This window comes from Taudactylus pleione, unplaced genomic scaffold, assembly GCF_031769625.1.
Source record: "Taudactylus pleione unplaced genomic scaffold, aTauple2 ptg000027l, whole genome shotgun sequence".
Taxonomy (NCBI): Eukaryota; Metazoa; Chordata; class Amphibia; order Anura; family Myobatrachidae; genus Taudactylus; species Taudactylus pleione.
The window spans coordinates 2,945,950-2,968,648 of record NW_028284429.1 but is presented as its reverse complement, the minus strand read 5'-3'; the positions used below and the strand labels follow the sequence as shown (position 1 = coordinate 2,968,648).

General features: G+C 43.3%; 1 protein-coding gene across 1 annotated transcript in view; it reads right to left on the bottom strand.

Moving 5' to 3' along the window:
- The window catches only part of LOC148539147 (fibronectin-like), a 182,425-nt gene that overhangs the window by 18,307 nt on the left and 141,419 nt on the right, over positions 1–22,699 (bottom strand). The window contains 7 exon segments of the mRNA XM_088451819.1: positions 17–283; positions 5,736–6,011; positions 6,181–6,447; positions 9,368–9,592; positions 11,567–11,842; positions 12,012–12,278; positions 17,662–17,937. Coding sequence (XP_088307945.1) covers positions 17–283; positions 5,736–6,011; positions 6,181–6,447; positions 9,368–9,592; positions 11,567–11,842; positions 12,012–12,278; positions 17,662–17,937 — 1,854 coding nt within the window.

The following is a 22,699-nucleotide window of genomic DNA, read 5'->3' as shown; positions in this document are numbered from 1 at the left end:
TATGAGAAATACTTACTAGTGTACACAGATGCGCTAACAGGTAAACTCTGATACTTGCAGCCTCCGACTGTTACCACAGTAATGGTGTAATTAGTCCCAGATGTCAGGCTCTGAAGGGTGATATTTGTTGTGTTACTTGTTACAGTCCAAGTGCTAGGAGAATTCCCATAAGTTATATTATATGACTTTATTACACCTGTCATAGTGACTGGCTCTCCCCAAGATAGTGTGATGTTGTTTACTCCAACTGTGATAAAGGTTATGTTTCCTGGTTGTGCTGGATCTGTGTAAAAACATAGAAATACACATAAGTGAGGACATATACAGGCTGGGGCTGATTCTCAGTTGGTAACAAAGCAGAATAACAAAAGTATCTTTTCACGTTGACAATTCATGCTGTAATGTAAGTGGTACAAATACATTTATTTATAGTGCATGCAGGGTAAATACTGGCGGCTTTTGCATACAGAGCCTGATACAGAGATGGGTGCAGTAGTTACAGCCATTGTGTCTTAGTACATAGAGGCTGTGATAAAATATGATAACACCACAGGAGGCATCTTGTGTAAATAGACACCTCCTGTCAGCTTCTCTGATCCGCTGCTGTATCCTAAGACATAGCATGGGATCATCTGTATGACCATCAGCTATCTGAGTAACCCTTAGGTCGGTATTTTCATGCTGCCTGAGCCAGTGACGCTGAGTACAAGGACGCAGCCACTGGCCTCAGAATGCCCAGAAAATGGGGCAGACACCCCCCTGTATTATGAGATGCCGGCAGTCACTCACCAGGATGCAGCCTGTGCTGCTGAGGTAGTTGGCGTCACACCTAGGATGAATATTTCTGTGATATTTGGTATGTTCCACTCGGCCCATGATGTGTCAGGTCTCTGTCATGTCCCCCTTGGCAGGTCATATATAACATGGCTGTGGAATTGTCTAAGTGGACTTTTATTATCTGTCCAATCACAATTGCCCTGTCATGTACTGAAGGATACATAGTGTGGATGGTGACTGGTACATGTGGAGAGACTAATACACAGAACAGAGGTGCAGAGTCTAATAGAATAAGTAAACAGCTTAGGAAGCAGGAACGCTGGAGCTAGGAATGAGATCTAATACTCTGGCACTTGTCTGTGCACAGTTTCCCTTTTATAGGGAGGTGATTTGAATTTGGCACCGAATGTGATGTTACATTCGGCGTGCTATTCACCTTTAAATTTTAAACAGGTCAGCACATGCTCCTATGGAACCCTTGGCTGCCTTCACTACAAAATGGGGGGAAAAAGGAGGTAGAAGGAACCAGCCACTTGCATGGCATTGCGGCTGGTGGCACCTCCAGAGACCAAGCTGCTTTGGGGACATGCCAGCCCAGTGGAGACCAGCACTGCCAGACCCAGTAAGTGAGCTCAGGGCTCTGGTGCAATGCAACATTACCATCCCTTCTAGGGGTGGTCACCAAACACCCCAAAAATGGTTTTTCAGGAAACTTCTGGTTAAACTCGCATAGAAGCTTTGGAGCATGGACAGGTGATGCCTTAACTCAACAGTGCTCCTCAGGGGCAACCCTCTTCAATCAACCAGATATTGGACAGATCCTCAAGAAATTCTGGAATCCAAGATCTACTTTAGTTCATACTCGTCTTGATAATAACCAAATGTTTGAGGAGAGAGACATGGAATACATTAAGTATTCTGAGTGTATCTAGAAGTTTCAATCAAAAAGTCACTGGGTTATTTATCTGAAGAACTTGGAAAGGACCGATATATCTTGGAACGAGTAACCATAACTGATTTAATGAGCCATTCGCAGTTTCACTGTGCACTTTTAATTGCAGGTATCCAGTTAAAAGCCAAACTTTATCACCAGGTTTTAGTAGCAGAGCTTTCCTCCTCTTCCTGTCAGAGAAGAACTTGTACCTAGCAGAGGCTTTATTTAAATTACATTTTTCTGCATTCCAAATAAAATGTTTCACAGTACCATGAAAGGCTGATAGAGATACTGACTGACAAGTTGGTAGTTCAGGCAATCTAGGATGAAAGCTATATAGAATACAGAATGTATAATGTCCAGAGGTCTCATGGTAGAGGTTGTTATGAGCAAACCCAGCCCATGGTAACAAGGAGCCCCAGTCATCTTGGTTTGGTGGAAATGTAAATTCTATTGAGTTTCTCCAGATACTGATTTACTCATTCCATTTTACCACTGCTCTGGGGATGGTAAGCCAAAGAGAAACTCAGGTTGATGTTAAAGCATTTATACAGCACACTCCAGAATTTTGAGGTAAACTGTACCCATCGGTCAGAAACAAACCCATGCTGCCTTACATTTATTTTACATACTTCTCAACCAACCTTGGAGCTGAGGGAAAACCCTTTAGTGGCATGAAATGGGCAGCTTTAGTGAATCTATCCACCACAAACTAGACTGTATTAAAACCTTGATAGGAAGTTAGCCTAGCCATGAGCCTGTCTTTAAGTGAGACATAGAAAATACATCCGAGAAATCGGATAGCAAGGAGCCACACTGTGACACAATATTAAATAGTCGTGTAAGGCGTCTCACCAAACAGAAATTCATAACACCAATGCAGGCTTCAGAATGAATATCAAATAAGTGAATAAGCACATAATCACATAAAAAACTGAAATATCAACAGCAGACAAAGATCAGCAGACAAAGATAACTGTAAAAAATGACTATGAGAGATCTTGAGTCATTTAATCTGGAACAGGTGGGGATCAATCCTCCGCCGATATGTCCCTCTCCAAGGCCTCCTCATCCAAATAGGCAGCAGTGTCAGGGGCGTTCATGAAATCTTTGAAGGAGTCCCCGTCAAGGAGAAGTAGCCTTGTCGGCAACAGGAAAGCAAATTTTCATTTATCTTTAACAAGACAAGAGCATAGTGGAGCAAATTCTTTACGTGCTCATGTTACTTCAGGAGAATAATCCTGAAATAGGAAAATCGGGAATCATTCCAACGGAGTCACAAATCCTTCTAGAGGCCGACCACATAGCTTCCTTATGGAGGAAATGGAGGCATCAAAAGATTACAACCCGGGGTCGAAGATTTAGAGTCACCAGACTGCTGGGGAACAAATCTGTGTGCTCGTTTGTTTACCATAAACGTGCTAGCTTCAGAGATGTTTAGTAGTTCTGGCAACGTAGTATTAATAGAATCATGCAGCTGAGTCCCTCTTACAGATTCCGGTAACCCTATAAGCCGTAGGTTGTTCCTGAAGGAACGGTTCTCCAAATTGTCCAATTTGGAACAAATTTGATTGAGGCTTTTGGAGCTTGGCTGTATGAGATTTGAGAGAGGCCACACCTTGAAACATACCTACCACTTTCTGATCTGTACATTGAACTCTAGAAGTGATTTGATGTATCTGCCCCTTTATATCTGTAATAGCTTGGGTGAAGGAGGCTGACGAGTTGCAAACATGGGCTCAATAGTTTCTTTAATAGCCTGACAACTGCTTCTTAAGTAGGACCAGCAGAGGAAGGCAGCTCCATAGCATCTGTGATATCAGCGCTGTCTGCAGCCACGCCCATATTGGAATGCCTGCGCTGACGGTCAGCGTTCAGTTTTTGCTTTTTAGATGGCATGGAGGAGGGGAAATACCTCTCCATGCAGCAGGGAGAGACGTGGGACAGCCTGGCAGAGACTTGGGCGGGTCGAAGAGGTCCGGTGTGGACCATGCCGGGTGATAGAGCCAGGCGGGCAATGGAGGTCAGGGCTCATGCGGCTGTCTGCATCGGCACCGGAAGCGGAAGTCTGAGTCCACCATCCCGTTAAACTGGACTGAAGTATGACTGCTCCTTACACTCTGGGATTGGCAGTCCTAAATGGCGAATGGTAAACCCCTGGTCAAATTGTCTCTCTGCATCTAACAGTGGAATGAATGATGAGCACTTGGGTAGAAGATGATGCACTGAGATGACAGATGTAGATGCGATTTGTTCTTCATTGAAAGATGTTTGATCTGAAACTACGTCCAAGGTTGATATTATTTTTGCCAATACTCCAAGGTAGATGTGCACCAACACAAACTTCTGCATTAGGAGGGACCTGACTAAAGGCCTCCATACATCAGCAATTAATTGCAGCAATCATGCAATTTGCAATTGATTGTGTATAAAAATCTTTCCCTTTTTCAATCGATTGTGGAACCTCTGCAATCGATTGAAAAAGGGAAAGATTTTATACACAAACGATTGCAAATTGCACGATTGCTGCAATTAATTGCTAATGTATGGGGGCCTTAAGCCTTGCAGCAAAAGTATCTTCTCCTTTTGGAAGAACACCAGTTGTTGGGTGTCCAAGAGCTGACTCAGGAAAGGGAATTCCCTGGGGTGGAATCAGATGGGATTTAGCATGGCTGCTGATTCAACTGTAAGTCTTGTACAGCTTGTGGTGACTACCATATAAAGGATAATACTACTAATAATAATAATGTAGAAAGCACAATTTTCTGTTATTTTCACTGACACACATGGAATTTGTATCTGGATCTGTGCTAGATGTAGTTGTTAGTTCATAAATATCTATGTATGTGTTATTATAAATGTATTAATGTATCTGTTATTAGGTTTATTATATACCTGTATGTTTCATCTTAAAGATTGTTGCACTGCCCTATAAACAGTGATCATATATCTGTGATTTATCATCATACATGTCTTGTCTCATTCTGTGACACTGTTCCTATATCTATTTCTTTGTCTCTACTGAGTCTGATATTTCCCTTACAGAATTCTGTCCTGTAATAACTGACCCATTTGTCCTCTGTCCAATTCTGCTTAGTGATGAATGTCCTTATAGATATGTGATTTCCCATAAGAGTGAACCTATATAGTGCAAAATGCCTCCAAGCCCTCACTGTTGCCCCACACTCCCCATACCCTGTATTCTCTCTCTCTCTCCTGTCCTAGCAGTCTCTCCTCTCTGTGTCCCCACACCCCCCCATACCCTGTATTCTCTCTCTCTCTCCTGTCCTAGCAGTCACTCCTCTCTGTGTCCCCACACCCCCCCATACCCTGTATTCTCTCTCTCTCTCTCCTGTCCTAGCAGTCACTCCTCTCTGTGTCCCCACACTCCCCATACCCTGTATTCTCTCTCTCTCCTGTCCTAGCAGTCACTTCTCTCTGTGTCCCCACACTCCCCATACCCTGTATTCTCTCTCTCTCCTGTCCTAGAAGTCACTCCTCTCTGTGTCCCCACACTCCCCATACCCTGTATTCTCTCTCTCTCTCCTGTCCTAGCAGTCTCTCCTCTCTGTGTCCCCACACCCCCCCATACCCTGTATTCTCTCTCTCTCTCCTGTCCTAGCAGTCACTCCTCTCTGTGTCCCCACACCCCCCCATACCCTGTATTCTCTCTCTCTCTCTCCTGTCCTAGCAGTCACTCCTCTCTGTGTCCCCACACTCCCCATACCCTGTATTCTCTCTCTCTCCTGTCCTAGCAGTCACTTCTCTCTGTGTCCCCACACTCCCCATACCCTGTATTCTCTCTCTCTCCTGTCCTAGCAGTCACTCCTCTCTGTGTCCCCACACTCCCTATACCCTGTATTCTCTCTCTCTCCTGTCCTAGCAGTCACTTCTTCTGTCCCCGTCACCTCATTCATCTCTCTCAGCTGGATCACATCACATCATACACTAATTTTTTTCTTAATGTTGGATCAACATTCTGCAGATCCCCAGACCTTGTTATCATGATCAGGATTGTACTCACATGTGCAGGTAGTTACTGACACAGGGTCAGACTCAGTGACATTATCACCAGCTCTTGTATATACCATGAATGTATATGTTTGTCCTGGTGTTAGACTCATTATTGTAGCTGATACATTTGTCACTATTGTATTATTTATCATTGTAGCTGATGATGTGACATTTGTCTGGACTCTGTAGGTGTAAGATGCCTGATACTCATTGGGTTTACTCCAGGACAGAGACACAGAGACCGTGGAAGATGAAGTGTTTATCAGTGATGTCACCGGCATCGGTTCTATGATGAGAGAAATAACACACAGGATCAGTGAGGACAGAGGTTACAGTAAGGACATATATATACATCTAATATTACTTTTACATCTACTCTGAGAACTAATTTCCACAACCATGATACAGCTTATGTAACTGACTGCTAGTAGCTAAAAGGTATGAGAAATACTTACTAGTATACACAGATGTGCTAACAGGTAAACTCTGATACTTGCAGCCTCCGACTGTTACCACAGTAATGGTGTAATTAGTCCCAGATGTCAGGCTCTGAAGGGTGATATTTGTTGTGTTACTTGTTACAGTCCAAGTGCTAGGAGAATTCCCATAAGTTATATTATATGACTTTATTACACCTGTCATAGTGACTGGCTCTCCCCAAGATAGTGTGATGCTGTTTACTCCAACTGTGATAAAGGTTATGTTTCCTGGTTGTGCTGGATCTGTGTAAAAACATAGAAATACACATAAGTGAGGACATATACAGGCTGGGGCTGATTCTCAGTTGGTAACAAAGCAGAATAACAAAAGTATCTTTTCACCTTGACAATTCATGCTGTAATGTAAGTGGTACAAATACATTTATTTATAGTGCATGCAGGGTAAATACTGGCGGCTTTTGCATACAGAGCCTGATACAGAGATGGGTGCAGTAGTTACAGCCATTGTGTCTTAGTACATAGAGGCTGTGATAAAATATGATAACACCACAGGAGGCATCTTGTGTAAATAGACACCTCCTGTCAGCTTCTCTGATCCGCTGCTGTATCCTAAGACATAGCATGGGATCATCTGTATGACCATCAGCTATCTGAGTAACCCTTAGGTCGGTATTTTCATGCTGCCTGAGCCAGTGACGCTGAGTACAAGGACGCAGCCACTGGCCTCAGAATGCCCAGAAAATGGGGCAGACACCCCCCTGTATTATGAGATGCCGGCAGTCACTCACCAGGATGCAGCCTGTGCTGCTGAGGTAGTTGGCGTCACACCTAGGATGAATATTGCTGTGATATTTGGTATGTTCCACTCGGCCCATGATGTGTCAGGTCTCTGTCATGTCCCCCTTGGCAGGTCATATATAACATGGCTGTGGAATTGTCTAAGTGGACTTTTATTATCTGTCCAATCACAATTGCCCTGTCATGTACTGAAGGATACATAGTGTGGATGGTGACTGGTACATGTGGAGAGACTAATACACAGAACAGAGGTGCAGAGTCTAATAGAATAAGTAAACAGCTTAGGAAGCAGGAACGCTGGAGCTAGGAATGAGATCTAATACTCTGGCACTTGTCTGTGCACAGTTTCCCTTTTATAGGGAGGTGATTTGAATTTGGCACCGAATGTGATGTTTCATTCGGCGTGCTATTCACCTTTAAATTTTAAACAGGTCAGCACATGCTCCTATGGAACCCTTGGCTGCCTTCACTACAAAATGGGGGGAAAAAGGAGGTAGAAGGAACCAGCCACTTGCATGGCATTGCGGCTGGTGGCACCTCCAGAGACCAAGCTGCTTTGGGGACATGCCAGCCCAGTGGAGACCAGCACTGCCAGACCCAGTAAGTGAGCTCAGGGCTCTGGTGCAATGCAACATTACCATCCCTTCTAGGGGTGGTCACCAAACACCCCAAAAATGGTTTTTCAGGAAACTTCTGGTTAAACTCGCATAGAAGCTTTGGAGCATGGACAGGTGATGCCTTAACTCAACAGTGCTCCTCAGGGGCAACCCTCTTCAATCAACCAGATATTGGACAGATCCTCAAGAAATTCTGGAATCCAAGATCTACTTTAGTTCATACTCGTCTTGATAATAACCAAATGTTTGAGGAGAGAGACATGGAATACATTAAGTATTCTGAGTGTATCTAGAAGTTTCAATCAAAAAGTCACTGGGTTATTTATCTGAAGAACTTGGAAAGGACCGATATATCTTGGAACGAGTAACCATAACTGATTTAATGAGCCATTCGCAGTTTCACTGTGCACTTTTAATTGCAGGTATCCAGTTAAAAGCCAAACTTTATCACCAGGTTTTAGTAGCAGAGCTTTCCTCCTCTTCCTGTCAGAGAAGAACTTGTACCTAGCAGAGGCTTTATTTAAATTACATTTTTCTGCATTCCAAATAAAATGTTTCACAGTACCATGAAAGGCTGATAGAGATACTGACTGACAAGTTGGTAGTTCAGGCAATCTAGGATGAAAGCTATATAGAATACAGAATGTATAATGTCCAGAGGTCTCATGGTAGAGGTTGTTATGAGCAAACCCAGCCCATGGTAACAAGGAGCCCCAGTCATCTTGGTTTGGTGGAAATGTAAATTCTATTGAGTTTCTCCAGATACTGATTTACTCATTCCATTTTACCACTGCTCTGGGGATGGTAAGCCAAAGAGAAACTCAGGTTGATGTTAAAGCATTTATACAGCACACTCCAGAATTTTGAGGTAAACTGTACCCATCGGTCAGAAACAAACCCATGCTGCCTTACATTTATTTTACATACTTCTCAACCAATCTTGGAGCTTAGGGTAAACCCTTTAGTGGCATGAAATGGGCAGCTTTAGTGAATCTATCCACCACAAACTAGACTGTATTAAAACCTTGATAGGAAGTTAGCCTAGCCATGAGCCTGTCTTTAAGTGAGACATAGAAAATACATCCGAGAAATCGGATAGCAAGGAGCCACACTGTGACACAATATTAAATAGTCGTGTAAGGCGTCTCACCAAACAGAAATTCATAACACCAATGCAGGCTTCAGAATGAATATCAAATAAGTGAATAAGCACATAATCACATAAAAAACTGAAATATCAACAGCAGACAAAGATCAGCAGACAAAGATAACTGTAAAAAATGACTATGAGAGATCTTGAGTCATTTAATCTGGAACAGGTAGGGATCAATCCTCCGCCGATATGTCCCTCTCCAAGGCCTCCTCATCCAAATAGGCAGCAGTGTCAGGGGCGTTCATGAAATCTTTGAAGGAGTCCCCGTCAAGGAGAAGTAGCCTTGTCGGCAACAGGAAAGCAAATTTTCATTTATCTTTAACAAGACAAGAGCATAGTGGAGCAAATTCTTTACGTGCTCATGTTACTTCAGGAGAATAATCCTGAAATAGGAAAATCGGGAATCATTCCAACGGAGTCACAAATCTTTCTAGAGGCCGACCACATAGCTTCCTTATGGAGGAAATGGAGGCATCAAAAGATTACAACCCGGGGTCGAACATTTAGAGTCACCAGACTGCTGGGGAACAAATCTGTGTGCTCGTTTGTTTACCATAAACGTGCTAGCTTCAGAGATGTTTAGTAGTTCTGGCAACGTAGTATTAATAGAATCATGCAGCTGAGTCCCTCTTACAGATTCCGGTAATCCTATAAGCCGTAGGTTGTTCCTGAAGGAACGGTTCTCCAAATTGTCCAATTTGGAACAAATTTGATTGAGGCTTTTGGAGCTTGGCTGTATGAGATTTGAGAGAGGCCACACCTTGAAACATACCTACCACTTTCTGATCTGTACATTGAACTCTAGAAGTGATTTGATGTATCTGCCCCTTTATATCTGTAATAGCTTGGGTGAAGGAGGCTGACGAGTTGCAAACATGGGCTCAATAGTTTCTTTAATAGCCTGACAACTGCTTCTTAAGTAGGACCAGCAGAGGAAGGCAGCTCCATAGCATCTGTGATATCAGCGCTGTCTGCAGCCACGCCCATATAGGAATGCCTGCGCTGACGGTCAGCGTTCAGTTTTTGCTTTTTAGATGGCATGGAGGAGGGGAAATACCTCTCCATGCAGCAGGGAGAGATGTGGAACAGCCTGGCAGAGACTTGGGCGGGTCGAAGAGGTCCGGTGTGGACCGTGCCGGGTGATAGAGCCAGGCGGGCAATGGAGGTCAGGGCTCATGCGGCTGTCTGCATCGGCACCGGAAGCGGAAGTCTGAGTCCACCATCCCGTTAAACTGGACTGAAGTATGACTGCTCCTTACACTCTGGGATTGGCAGTCCTAAATGGCGAATGGTAAACCCCTGGTCAAATTGTCTCTCTGCATCTAACAGTGGAATGAATGATGAGCACTTGGGTAGAAGATGATGCACTGAGATGACAGGTGTAGATGCGATTTGTTCTTCATTGAAAGATGTTTGATCTGAAACTACGTCCAAGGTTGATATTATTTTTGCCAATACTCCAAGGTAGATGTGCACCAACACAAACTTCTGCATTAGGAGGGACCTGACTAAAGGCCTCCATACATCAGCAATTAATTGCAGCAATCATGCAATTTGCAATTGATTGTGTATAAAAATCTTTCCCTTTTTCAATCGATTGTGGAACCTCTGCAATCGATTGAAAAAGGGAAAGATTTTATACACAAACGATTGCAAATTGCACGATTGCTGCAATTAATTGCTAATGTATGGGGGCCTTAAGCCTTGCAGCAAAAGTATCTTCTCCTTTTGGAAGAACACCAGTTGTTGGGTGTCCAAGAGCTGACTCAGGAAAGGGAATTCCCTGGGGTGGAATCAGATGGGATTTAGCATGGCTGCTGATTCAACTGTAAGTCTTGTACAGCTTGTGGTGACTACCATATAAAGGATAATACTACTAATAATAATAATGTAGAAAGCACAATTTTCTGTTATTTTCACTGACACACATGGAATTTGTATCTGGATCTGTGCTAGATGTAGTTGTTAGTTCATAAATATCTATGTATGTGTTATTATAAATGTATTAATGTATCTATTATTAGGTTTATTATATACCTGTATGTTTCATCTTAAAGATTGTTGCACTGCCCTATAAACAGTGATCATATATCTGTAATTTATCATCATACATGTCTTGTCTCATTCTGTGACACTGTTCCTATATCTATTTCTTTGTCTCTACTGAGTCTGATATTTCCCTTACAGAATTCTGTCCTGTAATAACTGACCCATTTGTCCTCTGTCCAATTCTGCTTAGTGATGAATGTCCTTATAGATATGTGATTTCCCATAAGAGTGACCCTATATAGTGCAAAATGCCTCCAACCCCTCACTGTTGCCCCACACTCCCCATACCCTGTATTCTCTCTCTCTCTCCTGTCCTAGCAGTCACTCCTCTCTGTGTCCCCACACCCCCCCATACCCTGTATTCTCTCTCTCTCTCTCCTGTCCTAGCAGTCACTCCTCTCTGTGTCCCCACACTCCCCATACCCTGTATTCTCTCTCTCTCCTGTCCTAGCAGTCACTCCTCTCTGTGTCCCCACACTCCCCATACCCTGTATTCTCTCTCTCTCCTGTCTTAGCAGTCACTCCTCTCTGTGTCCCCACACTCCCCATACCCTGTATTCTCTCTCTCTCCTGTCCTAGCAGTCACTCCTCTCTGTGTCTCCACACTCCCCATACCCTGTATTCTCTCTCTCTCCTGTCCTAGCAGTCACTTCTTCTGTCCCCGTCACCTCATTCATCTCTCTCAGCTGGATCACATCACATCATACACTAATTTTTTTCTTAATGTTGGATCAACATTCTGCAGATTCCCAGACCTTGTTATCATGATCAGGATTGTACTCACATGTGCAGGTAGTTACTGACACAGGGTCAGACTCAGTGACATTATCACCAGCTCTTGTATATACCATGAATGTATATGTTTGTCCTGGTGTTAGACTCATTATTGTAGCTGATACATTTGTCACTATTGTATTATTTATCATTGTAGCTGATGATGTGACATTTGTCTGGACTCTGTAGGTGTAAGATGCCTGATACTCATTGGGTTTACTCCAGGACAGAGACACAGAGACCGTGGAAGATGAAGTGTTTATCAGTGATGTCACCGGCATCGGTTCTATGATGAGAGAAATAACACACAGGAGCAGTGAGGACAGAGGTTACAGTAAGGAGATATATATACATCTAATATTACTTTTACATCTACTCTGAGAACTAATTTCCACAACTATGATACAGCTGATGTAACTGACTGCTAGTAGCTAAAAGGTATGAGAAATACTTACTAGTGTACACAGATGCGCTAACAGGTAAACTCTGATACTTGCAGCCTCCGACTGTTACCACAGTAATGGTGTAATTAGTCCCAGATGTCAGGCTCTGAAGGGTGATATTTGTTGTGTTACTTGTTACAGTCCAAGTGCTAGGAGAATTCCCATAAGTTATATTATATGACTTTATTACACCTGTCATAGTGACTGGCTCTCCCCAAGATAGTGTGATGTTGTTTACTCCAACTGTGATAAAGGTTATGTTTCCTGGTTGTGCTGGATCTGTGTAAAAACATAGAAATACACATAAGTGAGGACATATACAGGCTGGGGCTGATTCTCAGTTGGTAACAAAGCAGAATAACAAAAGTATCTTTTCACGTTGACAATTCATGCTGTAATGTAAGTGGTACAAATACATTTATTTATAGTGCATGCAGGGTAAATACTGGCGGCTTTTGCATACAGAGCCTGATACAGAGATGGGTGCAGTAGTTACAGCCATTGTGTCTTAGTACATAGAGGCTGTGATAAAATATGATAACACCACAGGAGGCATCTTGTGTAAATAGACACCTCCTGTCAGCTTCTCTGATCCGCTGCTGTATCCTAAGACATAGCATGGGATCATCTGTATGACCATCAGCTATCTGAGTAACCCTTAGGTCGGTATTTTCATGCTGCCTGAGCCAGTGACGCTGAGTACAAGGACGCAGCCACTGGCCTCAGAATGCCCAGAAAATGGGGCAGACACCCCCCTGTATTATGAGATGCCGGCAGTCACTCACCAGGATGCAGCCTGTGCTGCTGAGGTAGTTGGCGTCACACCTAGGATGAATATTTCTGTGATATTTGGTATGTTCCACTCGGCCCATGATGTGTCAGGTCTCTGTCATGTCCCCCTTGGCAGGTCATATATAACATGGCTGTGGAATTGTCTAAGTGGACTTTTATTATCTGTCCAATCACAATTGCCCTGTCATGTACTGAAGGATACATAGTGTGGATGGTGACTGGTACATGTGGAGAGACTAATACACAGAACAGAGGTGCAGAGTCTAATAGAATAAGTAAACAGCTTAGGAAGCAGGAACGCTGGAGCTAGGAATGAGATCTAATACTCTGGCACTTGTCTGTGCACAGTTTCCCTTTTATAGGGAGGTGATTTGAATTTGGCACCGAATGTGATGTTACATTCGGCGTGCTATTCACCTTTAAATTTTAAACAGGTCAGCACATGCTCCTATGGAACCCTTGGCTGCCTTCACTACAAAATGGGGGGAAAAAGGAGGTAGAAGGAACCAGCCACTTGCATGGCATTGCGGCTGGTGGCACCTCCAGAGACCAAGCTGCTTTGGGGACATGCCAGCCCAGTGGAGACCAGCACTGCCAGACCCAGTAAGTGAGCTCAGGGCTCTGGTGCAATGCAACATTACCATCCCTTCTAGGGGTGGTCACCAAACACCCCAAAAATGGTTTTTCAGGAAACTTCTGGTTAAACTCGCATAGAAGCTTTGGAGCATGGACAGGTGATGCCTTAACTCAACAGTGCTCCTCAGGGGCAACCCTCTTCAATCAACCAGATATTGGACAGATCCTCAAGAAATTCTGGAATCCAAGATCTACTTTAGTTCATACTCGTCTTGATAATAACCAAATGTTTGAGGAGAGAGACATGGAATACATTAAGTATTCTGAGTGTATCTAGAAGTTTCAATCAAAAAGTCACTGGGTTATTTATCTGAAGAACTTGGAAAGGACCGATATATCTTGGAACGAGTAACCATAACTGATTTAATGAGCCATTCGCAGTTTCACTGTGCACTTTTAATTGCAGGTATCCAGTTAAAAGCCAAACTTTATCACCAGGTTTTAGTAGCAGAGCTTTCCTCCTCTTCCTGTCAGAGAAGAACTTGTACCTAGCAGAGGCTTTATTTAAATTACATTTTTCTGCATTCCAAATAAAATGTTTCACAGTACCATGAAAGGCTGATAGAGATACTGACTGACAAGTTGGTAGTTCAGGCAATCTAGGATGAAAGCTATATAGAATACAGAATGTATAATGTCCAGAGGTCTCATGGTAGAGGTTGTTATGAGCAAACCCAGCCCATGGTAACAAGGAGCCCCAGTCATCTTGGTTTGGTGGAAATGTAAATTCTATTGAGTTTCTCCAGATACTGATTTACTCATTCCATTTTACCACTGCTCTGGGGATGGTAAGCCAAAGAGAAACTCAGGTTGATGTTAAAGCATTTATACAGCACACTCCAGAATTTTGAGGTAAACTGTACCCATCGGTCAGAAACAAACCCATGCTGCCTTACATTTATTTTACATACTTCTCAACCAACCTTGGAGCTGAGGGAAAACCCTTTAGTGGCATGAAATGGGCAGCTTTAGTGAATCTATCCACCACAAACTAGACTGTATTAAAACCTTGATAGGAAGTTAGCCTAGCCATGAGCCTGTCTTTAAGTGAGACATAGAAAATACATCCGAGAAATCGGATAGCAAGGAGCCACACTGTGACACAATATTAAATAGTCGTGTAAGGCGTCTCACCAAACAGAAATTCATAACACCAATGCAGGCTTCAGAATGAATATCAAATAAGTGAATAAGCACATAATCACATAAAAAACTGAAATATCAACAGCAGACAAAGATCAGCAGACAAAGATAACTGTAAAAAATGACTATGAGAGATCTTGAGTCATTTAATCTGGAACAGGTGGGGATCAATCCTCCGCCGATATGTCCCTCTCCAAGGCCTCCTCATCCAAATAGGCAGCAGTGTCAGGGGCGTTCATGAAATCTTTGAAGGAGTCCCCGTCAAGGAGAAGTAGCCTTGTCGGCAACAGGAAAGCAAATTTTCATTTATCTTTAACAAGACAAGAGCATAGTGGAGCAAATTCTTTACGTGCTCATGTTACTTCAGGAGAATAATCCTGAAATAGGAAAATCGGGAATCATTCCAACGGAGTCACAAATCCTTCTAGAGGCCGACCACATAGCTTCCTTATGGAGGAAATGGAGGCATCAAAAGATTACAACCCGGGGTCGAAGATTTAGAGTCACCAGACTGCTGGGGAACAAATCTGTGTGCTCGTTTGTTTACCATAAACGTGCTAGCTTCAGAGATGTTTAGTAGTTCTGGCAACGTAGTATTAATAGAATCATGCAGCTGAGTCCCTCTTACAGATTCTGGTAACCCTATAAGCCGTAGGTTGTTCCTGAAGGAACGGTTCTCCAAATTGTCCAATTTGGAACAAATTTGATTGAGGCTTTTGGAGCTTGGCTGTATGAGATTTGAGAGAGGCCACACCTTGAAACATACCTACCACTTTCTGATCTGTACATTGAACTCTAGAAGTGATTTGATGTATCTGCCCCTTTATATCTGTAATAGCTTGGGTGAAGGAGGCTGACGAGTTGCAAACATGGGCTCAATAGTTTCTTTAATAGCCTGACAACTGCTTCTTAAGTAGGACCAGCAGAGGAAGGCAGCTCCATAGCATCTGTGATATCAGCGCTGTCTGCAGCCACGCCCATATTGGAATGCCTGCGCTGACGGTCAGCGTTCAGTTTTTGCTTTTTAGATGGCATGGAGGAGGGGAAATACCTCTCCATGCAGCAGGGAGAGACGTGGGACAGCCTGGCAGAGACTTGGGCGGGTCGAAGAGGTCCGGTGTGGACCATGCCGGGTGATAGAGCCAGGCGGGCAATGGAGGTCAGGGCTCATGCGGCTGTCTGCATCGGCACCGGAAGCGGAAGTCTGAGTCCACCATCCCGTTAAACTGGACTGAAGTATGACTGCTCCTTACACTCTGGGATTGGCAGTCCTAAATGGCGAATGGTAAACCCCTGGTCAAATTGTCTCTCTGCATCTAACAGTGGAATGAATGATGAGCACTTGGGTAGAAGATGATGCACTGAGATGACAGATGTAGATGCGATTTGTTCTTCATTGAAAGATGTTTGATCTGAAACTACGTCCAAGGTTGATATTATTTTTGCCAATACTCCAAGGTAGATGTGCACCAACACAAACTTCTGCATTAGGAGGGACCTGACTAAAGGCCTCCATACATCAGCAATTAATTGCAGCAATCATGCAATTTGCAATTGATTGTGTATAAAAATCTTTCCCTTTTTCAATCGATTGTGGAACCTCTGCAATCGATTGAAAAAGGGAAAGATTTTATACACAAACGATTGCAAATTGCACGATTGCTGCAATTAATTGCTAATGTATGGGGGCCTTAAGCCTTGCAGCAAAAGTATCTTCTCCTTTTGGAAGAACACCAGTTGTTGGGTGTCCAAGAGCTGACTCAGGAAAGGGAATTCCCTGGGGTGGAATCAGATGGGATTTAGCATGGCTGCTGATTCAACTGTAAGTCTTGTACAGCTTGTGGTGACTACCATATAAAGGATAATACTACTAATAATAATAATGTAGAAAGCACAATTTTCTGTTATTTTCACTGACACACATGGAATTTGTATCTGGATCTGTGCTAGATGTAGTTGTTAGTTCATAAATATCTATGTATGTGTTATTATAAATGTATTAATGTATCTGTTATTAGGTTTATTATATACCTGTATGTTTCATCTTAAAGATTGTTGCACTGCCCTATAAACAGTGATCATATATCTGTGATTTATCATCATACATGTCTTGTCTCATTCTGTGACACTGTTCCTATATCTATTTCTTTGTCTCTACTGAGTCTGATATTTCCCTTACAGAATTCTGTCCTGTAATAACTGACCCATTTGTCCTCTGTCCAATTCTGCTTAGTGATGAATGTCCTTATAGATATGTGATTTCCCATAAGAGTGAACCTATATAGTGCAAAATGCCTCCAAGCCCTCACTGTTGCCCCACACTCCCCATACCCTGTATTCTCTCTCTCTCTCCTGTCCTAGCAGTCTCTCCTCTCTGTGTCCCCACACCCCCCCATACCCTGTATTCTCTCTCTCTCTCCTGTCCTAGCAGTCACTCCTCTCTGTGTCCCCACACCCCCCCATACCCTGTATTCTCTCTCTCTCTCTCCTGTCCTAGCAGTCACTCCTCTCTGTGTCCCCACACTCCCCATACCCTGTATTCTCTCTCTCTCCTGTCCTAGCAGTCACTTCTCTCTGTGTCCCCACACTCCCCATACCCTGTATTCTCTCTCTCTCCTGTCCTAGAAGTCACTCCTCTCTGTGTCCCCACACTCCCCATACCCTGTATTCTCTCTCTCTCTCCTGTCCTAGCAGTCTCTCCTCTCTGTGTCCCCACACCCCCCCATACCCTGTATTCTCTCTCTCTCTCCTGTCCTAGCAGTCACTCCTCTCTGTGTCCCCACACCCCCCCATACCCTGTATTCTCTCTCTCTCTCTCCTGTCCTAGCAGTCATTCCTCTCTGTGTCCCCACACTCCCCATACCCTGTATTCTCTCTCTCTCCTGTCCTAGCAGTCACTCCTCTCTGTGTCCCCACACTCCCTATACCCTGTATTCTCTCTCTCTCCTGTCCTAGCAGTCACTTCTTCTGTCCCCGTCACCTCATTCATCTCTCTCAGCTGGATCACCTCAAAAACTAATTTGTTTCTTAATGTTGGATCAACATTCTGCAGATCCCCAGACCTTGTTATCATGATCAGGATTGTACTCACATGTGCAGGTAGTTACTGACACAGGGTCAGACTCAGTGACATTATCACCAGCTCTTGTATATACCATGAATGTATATGTTTGTCCTGGTGTTAGACTCATTATTGTAGCTGATACATTTGTCACTATTGTATTATTTATCATTGTAGCTGATGATGTGACATTTGTCTGGACTCTGTAGGTGTAAGATGCCTGATACTCATTGGGTTTACTCCAGGACAGAGACACAGAGACCGTGGAAGATGAAGTGTTTATCAGTGATGTCACCGGCATCGGTTCTATGATGAGAGAAATAACACACAGGAGCAGTGAGGACAGAGGTTACAGTAAGGAGATATATATACATCTAATATTACTTTTACATCTACTCTGAGAACTAATTTCCACAACTATGATACAGCTGATGTAACTGACTGCTAGTAGCTAAAAGGTATGAGAAATACTTACTAGTATACACAGATGCGCTAACAGGTAAACTCTGATACTTGCAGCCTCCGACTGTTACCACAGTAATGGTGTAATTAATCCCAGATGTCAGGCTCTGAAGGGTGATATTTGTTGTGTTACTTGATACAGTCCAAGTGCTGGAAGTATTCCCATAAGTTATATTATATGACTTTATTACACCTGTCATAGTGACTGGCTCTCCCCAGGATAGTGTGATGTTGTTTACTCCAACTGTGATAAAGGTTATGTTTCCTGGTTGTGCTGGATCTGTGTAAAAACATAGAAATACACATAAGTGAGGACATATACAGGCTGGGGCTGATTCTCAGTTGGTAACAAAGCAGAATAACAAAAGTATCTTTTCACCTTGACAAATCATGCTGTAATGTAAGTGGTACAAATACATTTATTTATAGTGCATGCAGGGTAAATACTGGCGGCTTTTGCATACAGAGCCTGATACAGAGATGGGTGCAGTAGTTACAGCCATTGTGTCTTAGTACATAGAGGCTGTGATAAAATATGATAACACCACAGGAGGCATCTTGTGTAAATAGACACCTCCTGTCAGCTTCTCTGATCCGCTGCTGTATCCTAAGACATAGCATGGGATCATCTGTATGACCATCAGCTATCTGAGTAACCCTTTGGTCGGTATTTTCATGCTGCCTGAGCCAGTGACGCTGAGTACAAGGACGCAGCCACTGGCCTCAGAATGCCCAGAAAATGGGGCAGACACCCCCCTGTATTATGAGATGCCGGCAGTCACTCACCAGGATGCAGCCTGTGCTGCTGAGGTAGTTGGCGTCACACCTAGGATGAATATTTCTGTGATATTTGGTATGTTCCACTCGGCCCATGATGTGTCAGGTCTCTGTCATGTCCCCCTTGGCAGGTCATATATAACATGGCTGTGGAATTGTCTAAGTGGACTTTTATTATCTGTCCAATCACAATTGCCCTGTCATGTACTGAAGGATACATAGTGTGGATGGTGACTGGTACATGTGGAGAGACTAATACACAGAACAGAGGTGCAGAGTCTAATAGAATAAGTAAACAGCTTAGGAAGCAGGAACGCTGGAGCTAGGAATGAGATCTAATACTCTGGCACTTGTCTGTGCACAGTTTCCCTTTTATAGGGAGGTGATTTGAATTTGGCACCGAATGTGATGTTACATTCGGCGTGCTATTCACCTTTAAATTTTAAACAGGTCAGCACATGCTCCTATGGAACCCTTGGCTGCCTTCACTACAAAATGGGGGGAAAAAGGAGGTAGAAGGAACCAGCCACTTGCATGGCATTGCGGCTGGTGGCACCTCCAGAGACCAAGCTGCTTTGGGGACATGCCAGCCCAGTGGAGACCAGCACTGCCAGACCCAGTAAGTGAGCTCAGGGCTCTGGTGCAATGCAACATTACCATCCCTTCTAGGGGTGGTCACCAAACACCCCAAAAATGGTTTTTCAGGAAACTTCTGGTTAAACTCGCATAGAAGCTTTGGAGCATGGACAGGTGATGCCTTAACTCAACAGTGCTCCTCAGGGGCAACCCTCTTCAATCAACCAGATATTGGACAGATCCTCAAGAAATTCTGGAATCCAAGATCTACTTTAGTTCATACTCGTCTTGATAATAACCAAATGTTTGAGGAGAGAGACATGGAATACATTAAGTATTCTGAGTGTATCTAGAAGTTTCAATCAAAAAGTCACTGGGTTATTTATCTGAAGAACTTGGAAAGGACCGATATATCTTGGAACGAGTAACCATAACTGATTTAATGAGCCATTCGCAGTTTCACTGTGCACTTTTAATTGCAGGTATCCAGTTAAAAGCCAAACTTTATCACCAGGTTTTAGTAGCAGAGCTTTCCTCCTCTTCCTGTCAGAGAAGAACTTGTACCTAGCAGAGGCTTTATTTAAATTACATTTTTCTGCATTCCAAATAAAATGTTTCACAGTACCATGAAAGGCTGATAGAGATACTGACTGACAAGTTGGTAGTTCAGGCAATCTAGGATGAAAGCTATATAGAATACAGAATGTATAATGTCCAGAGGTCTCATGGTAGAGGTTGTTATGAGCAAACCCAGCCCATGGTAACAAGGAGCCCCAGTCATCTTGGTTTGGTGGAAATGTAAATTCTATTGAGTTTCTCCAGATACTGATTTACTCATTCCATTTTACCACTGCTCTGGGGATGGTAAGCCAAAGAGAAACTCAGGTTGATGTTAAAGCATTTATACAGCACACTCCAGAATTTTGAGGTAAACTGTACCCATCGGTCAGAAACAAACCCATGCTGCCTTACATTTATTTTACATACTTCTCAACCAACCTTGGAGCTGAGGGAAAACCCTTTAGTGGCATGAAATGGGCAGCTTTAGTGAATCTATCCACCACAAACTAGACTGTATTAAAACCTTGATAGGAAGTTAGCCTAGCCATGAGCCTGTCTTTAAGTGAGACATAGAAAATACATCCGAGAAATCGGATAGCAAGGAGCCACACTGTGACACAATATTAAATAGTCGTGTAAGGCGTCTCACCAAACAGAAATTCATAACACCAATGCAGGCTTCAGAATGAATATCAAAGTGAATAAGCACATAATCACATAAAAAACTGAAATATCAACAGCAGACAAAGATCAGCAGACAAAGATAACTGTAAAAAATGACTATGAGAGATCTTGAGTCATTTAATCTGGAACAGGTGGGGATCAATCCTCCGCCGATATGTCCCTCTCCAAGGCCTCCTCATCCAAATAGGCAGCAGTGTCAGGGGCGTTCATGAAATCTTTGAAGGAGTCCCCGTCAAGGAGAAGTAGCCTTGTCGGCAACAGGAAAGCAAATTTTCATTTATCTTTAACAAGACAAGAGCATAGTGGAGCAAATTCTTTACGTGCTCATGTTACTTCAGGAGAATAATCCTGAAATAGGAAAATCGGGAATCATTCCAACGGAGTCACAAATCTTTCTAGAGGCCGACCACATAGCTTCCTTATGGAGGAAATGGAGGCATCAAAAGATTACAACCCGGGGTCGAACATTTAGAGTCACCAGACTGCTGGGGAACAAATCTGTGTGCTCGTTTGTTTACCATAAACGTGCTAGCTTCAGAGATGTTTAGTAGTTCTGGCAACGTAGTATTAATAGAATCATGCAGCTGAGTCCCTCTTACAGATTCCGGTAACCCTATAAGCCGTAGGTTGTTCCTGAAGGAACGGTTCTCCAAATTGTCCAATTTGGAACAAATTTGATTGAGGCTTTTGGAGCTTGGCTGTATGAGATTTGAGAGAGGCCACACCTTGAAACATACCTACCACTTTCTGATCTGTACATTGAACTCTAGAAGTGATTTGATGTATCTGCCCCTTTATATCTGTAATAGCTTGGGTGAAGGAGGCTGACGAGTTGCAAACATGGGCTCAATAGTTTCTTTAATAGCCTGACAACTGCTTCTTAAGTAGGACCAGCAGAGGAAGGCAGCTCCATAGCATCTGTGATATCAGCGCTGTCTGCAGCCACGCCCATATTGGAATGCCTGCGCTGACGGTCAGCGTTCAGTTTTTGCTTTTTAGATGGCATGGAGGAGGGGAAATACCTCTCCATGCAGCAGGGAGAGACGTGGAACAGCCTGGCAGAGACTTGGGCGGGTCGAAGAGGTCCGGTGTGGACCGTGCCGGGTGATAGAGCCAGGCGGGCAATGGAGGTCAGGGCTCATGCGGCTGTCTGCATCGGCACCGGAAGCGGAAGTCTGAGTCCACCATCCCGTTAAACTGGACTGAAGTATGACTGCTCCTTACACTCTGGGATTGGCAGTCCTAAATGGCGAATGGTAAACCCCTGGTCAAATTGTCTCTCTGCATCTAACAGTGGAATGAATGATGAGCACTTGGGTAGAAGATGATGCACTGAGATGACAGGTGTAGATGCGATTTGTTCTTCATTGAAAGATGTTTGATCTGAAACTACGTCCAAGGTTGATATTATTTTTGCCAATACTCCAAGGTAGATGTGCACCAACACAAACTTCTGCATTAGGAGGGACCTGACTAAAGGCCTCCATACATCAGCAATTAATTGCAGCAATCATGCAATTTGCAATTGATTGTGTATAAAAATCTTTCCCTTTTTCAATCGATTGCAGAGGTTCCACAATCGATTGAAAAAGGGAAAGATTTTTATACACAATCGATTGTGGAACCTCTGCAATCGATTGAAAAAGGGAAAGATTTTATACACAAACGATTGCAAATTGCACGATTGCTGCAATTAATTGCTAATGTATGGGGGCCTTAAGCCTTGCAGCAAAAGTATCTTCTCCTTTTGGAAGAACACCAGTTGTTGGGTGTCCAAGAGCTGACTCAGGAAAGGGAATTCCCTGGGGTGGAATCAGATGGGATTTAGCATGGCTGCTGATTCAACTGTAAGTCTTGTACAGCTTGTGGTGACTACCATATAAAGGATAATACTACTAATAATAATAATGTAGAAAGCACAATTTTCTGTTATTTTCACTGACACACATGGAATTTGTATCTGGATCTGTGCTAGATGTAGTTGTTAGTTCATAAATATCTATGTATG